This window comes from Grammomys surdaster, unplaced genomic scaffold (genome assembly GCF_004785775.1).
Source record: "Grammomys surdaster isolate TR1022 unplaced genomic scaffold, NIH_TR_1.0 150, whole genome shotgun sequence".
Classification (NCBI taxonomy): domain Eukaryota; kingdom Metazoa; phylum Chordata; class Mammalia; order Rodentia; family Muridae; genus Grammomys; species Grammomys surdaster.
This window is the reverse complement of record NW_021604608.1, coordinates 18,107,147-18,111,295: the sequence shown is the minus strand read 5'-3', so window position 1 is coordinate 18,111,295 and position 4,149 is coordinate 18,107,147. Positions and strand designations below refer to the sequence as shown.

The 4,149-nt window shown below is 39.1% G+C and overlaps 1 protein-coding gene across 1 annotated transcript in view; it reads right to left on the bottom strand.

The window, feature by feature from the left end:
* The window catches only part of Pgm2 (phosphoglucomutase 2), a 30,318-nt gene that overhangs the window by 4,857 nt on the left and 21,312 nt on the right, over positions 1 to 4,149 (bottom strand). The window contains exon 13 of the mRNA XM_028765235.1: positions 3,298 to 3,431. Coding sequence (XP_028621068.1) covers positions 3,298 to 3,431 — 134 coding nt within the window. The remainder of the gene's footprint in view (positions 1 to 3,297; positions 3,432 to 4,149) is intronic.

The window sequence follows — 4,149 nt, the reverse complement described above, 5'->3', positions numbered from 1 at the left end:
GAAGAAGAAGAAGAAGAAGAAGAAGAAGAAGAAGAAGAAGAAGAAGAAGAAGAAGAAGAAAGCATTAAGGAGAGATATACTGCAAAATACCAGCAACAGTGGAGGCTATGTTGGAGTCTGCAATATGCTTCATGGTCTGGTTTTGTGAATAGAAGTTTTATTGGGGCACAGACTATGTCTATTCATTGATACATATATGGTTGTTTCTACATTTCTTTTTTTTCTTTTTTCTTTGCCTTGATTAGAGCCATGTGCCACCACACCCTGTTTCCACCCTTCAACAGGAGTTCTGAGTAGCTGCACAGTGCCATAGGACCTGTGAACACTAAGACATTTTCTGTCTCGTCTTTGCCATGTTGCGGCCTGGGTGAGGAACATGAGGGCTCAGGGAATTATCATTTTAGTATTTCTACGTCTGAAAGATTGTTAAAACAAAAAGAAAAGACATCTTTTTCAACAAAAATATTTTTTAAATAGCACCACCTAGACCTGAAAGGCTTTTGATTCTGATTCATAGGCTAGATAGTTCTATTAATAAATGAGATGTACACTATGAAGTCTATAATAGTAACCTTATCAATAAAACCTTAGCTGTGGTTTTATTGCCATTGCATGTTAATAGGTTGGTGTCCCCGTGAACTGTGGCATTATGTCCAACTTAGTACCCGATGTCCCTTTAAGAAACAGGAGTCATGGCCGGGCGGTGGTGGCGCACGCCTTTAATCCCAGCACTTGGGAGGCAGAGGCAGGCGGATTTCTGAGTTCGAGGCCAGCCTGGTCTACCAAGTGAGTTCCAGGACAGCCAGAACTACACAGAGAAACCCTGTCTTGAAAAACCAAAAAAAAAAAAAAAAAAGAAACAGGAGTCATCGTTCGGTGTTTTCATACAAGGACAATTTTTCAAAGCTCCTCCTAGTTTATAAGCATCTAAAATAAACTCTATTCTAAAAAGTTACATGAGAGTGTGAATAGAATATAGCCTTATATATTAAACAGTGTTATTATTACAAACAAAAATATTGTGAAATATTAGATACATTTCACAGGCTATTGAAAAAAAAAGGACTTTTGGAAGAATGACATAAACAAATATGGTAAGTGGGGATTAAAATCACAGAGATGATCAAGGAAAACCTGCCTCAACACGGGGCAAGTAGCTTACTACTTAACCATGTAGAAACATTCATCCTGGGCACTAGTAATAAACTACTGGCAACCTAGAATTCCTAGAAAATTAGTTGTTATCTGTTTGCCCAAAGGTTGAAATTTTACCCAAAATAGCAAAATTTTAAAAACTAGTACTTAATTCAATAATTGGAATCATCAGGCTATCAAAATCTACTTTTCCTACTATGAAGTTGGTCAAAGATAATTGTATATCAAGTGTATTTAATAAAATTGTACCATTTAAATATGTACCATTGAGATATGCTGTGTGAATAAGCTTAGTGCGTATTTGGATGCTTTAAAGTCTTCTTTTTGTTAAAAGATAATGGAAGGTATTTCATCAGAATTTTTTTGCGTGAATTATATATTTTAATGATAATGTTTTGGGATGTACTAAGTTAAATGAAATAAAGTACTGGGATCCATCTCATCTGTCTCTTTTCGGGCTTTTGAAATGTGGTTAGTAGACATTCTTAAATTGAATTCATGGAATTCCATTGAATTCATTTTATGTATGGTTTCCATCGGAAAGTATTGGCTACATTCACCTTTAAAGGAACTGTCTTGATCCTCAACCATATCCTGGTGAGAGAAACACCAGCTAGCTCAAATTCAACTAGCTATGGACCATGGCATTTACAAAAGCTAAGGACACGCACCAAGGGTGTTCCAGGTCAAACCAATATAACTCAACTCTAACTGCGTACTGAGGTTGCAGACATATGACCATGCCGTAGCCAGCCCATCATCTCTGGGTCAGCAAGTATGTTTTTTTTTTTTTGATGTGGATCCTTCTTTGTCTCAGGACCCAGCTCAGAGCAGAGGGGACACTCGGTATTTACTGAGTGTATGTGGGATAGATTTTAAGTTGTTTTATCACAGGAGTGGGAGAGGAAAAGTCATTGGTACTAATCACCAATACAAATACATGGAGAAAGGAAGTCTTACTGTTAACAGTAAAATGAGGACTATACCTCTCTCGCATGCAGAGAGGTAGAGGAGGTGTACCACGTGAACCCGCGTAGTTGCAGACACTCATGTAGGGTGTTTTTTTTTTTTTATGTGTATATCCATCACATGTATGTGGGTGCCCATGGAAGCCAGAAGACAACATTGGATCCTTTACAGGTAGAGTTAAAGGCAGTTATGAGCTGCGTGATATGGGTGTGGTGATCCAAACTCAGGTTTGCAGGAAGAGCAGGGAGAGAGAGAGAGTTCTTAACCATCAGGCCAGTGCTCAAGCCCCTCAGGAGGTTTTGTATTATTTTTATTTTTTTTTAAAAAAAGTATTTTTTTTTGTTTTTTTTTTTTAAGTTTTTGGCAGAGGATCAGAGTCCCATTCCCAGCACCCACATAGGGCAGCTTACAACTGTCTGTAACTCCAGCTCCAGGGAATTCAGTGTCGCTGGCCTCTTAAAGCACCTGCACTCAAGTGCACAGCCTGCCCCATATACACTATTAAAGGGGGGGATGGAGGGAGGGAGGAAGGAAGGTGGGAGGGAGAGAGGAAGGAAGGAAGGAAGGAAGGAAGAAAGAAAGGAAGGAAGGAAGGAAGGAAGGAAGGAAGGAAGGAAGAAAGAAAGAAAGGAGAGAAAGACTTAAAACAAAACAAAATAAAACCCTTGACTCCGAGGTCACACTTCACAATAATTAAAAATCAGAACTTACTGGTGAGACCCAGGAATCAGGTTTGGGAAACTCTCCAGATAATGTGTAGCTAACTTTAAGAACCACTATTAGGGCTGGAGAGATGGTTCAGTGGTTAAGAGCACTGACAGCACTTCCAGAGGTCCTGAGTTCAAATCCCAGCAACCACATGGTGGCTCACAACCATCTGTAATGAGATATGATGCCCTCTTCTGGTGTGTCTGAAGACAGCTACAGTGTATTCATATATAATAAATAAATAAATCTTAAAAAAAAAAAAAAGAACCACTATTAATCCCCTTGTTCCTCTTTTAAAAAAACCTGTAAATTTAATTTTATTTTTAAAAAATTTCAAGTAGTCACTGCTATCCACGATATCACCACAGTTTCTAACTAGGCTACACGTGGGAATTTTTACTTAACACTTGAGCAGAACTGGGACGTCTCAGAAATCAGCCACAGCAGCTACCATCCACGTCATACCTGTTGCCAGGGGGAGCACACAGCTCTGCATAGTACTTGATTTTGGGCTCTGTCCCACTGGTCCGCATGGTGGCCACACCTCCATTAGCAAAAGTGAAGGTGATCATTTGGCTGCTCTTACTGGTAGGAAGAACCTAGGGATGAATTTGTACAGGTCACACATTAGACAGCAACAACCCATTCTGACCTAGTGAATACTGACCCAAATACCACACGTCAGCCACAGAACGTTCCTTGGAAAACGAGGACTCAATACTAGGAATTTGTGAACATTAAGAAACTTCACAGTGTGGCTTTCTACTTCCATAGATTTATTAAAGTGATGAAAGTTTTGTTCAAATGCAAACATGGTATTTCACAAGAAACTGAGATAATAACGTACCACAAAAACTTAGATCATATCTCATCAGCCATGTGGTAAATGGAAACTTTGACCCAAAAAAGTTCATAAAGAGATTTTTTTTCTGGTACAAAACTTTGATATTGTGATATTATAGTGGTTTGAATACGTATGGTCCAGGGAGTGGTGCTATTAGGAAGTGCGGCCTTATTGGAAAAAGTGTTTCAATGTGGGCTGGGCTTTGAGACCCTCCTTGTAGCTGCCCTAGGACAGTTTTCTTCTGTCTGCCTTTGGAAAAGATGTAGAACTTTTGGCTCCTCTAGCCCCATGTCTACCTGGATGCTGCCATTTTTCCCGCTTTGATGATAATGGACTGAACCTCTGAAACTGTAAGCCAGCCCCAATTAAATGTTGTCCTTTGTAAGAGTTGCATTGGTCAGGTCGTCTCTTCACAGCAATAGAAACCCTAATTGTGTGTGTATATATATATATATATATATATATATATATAT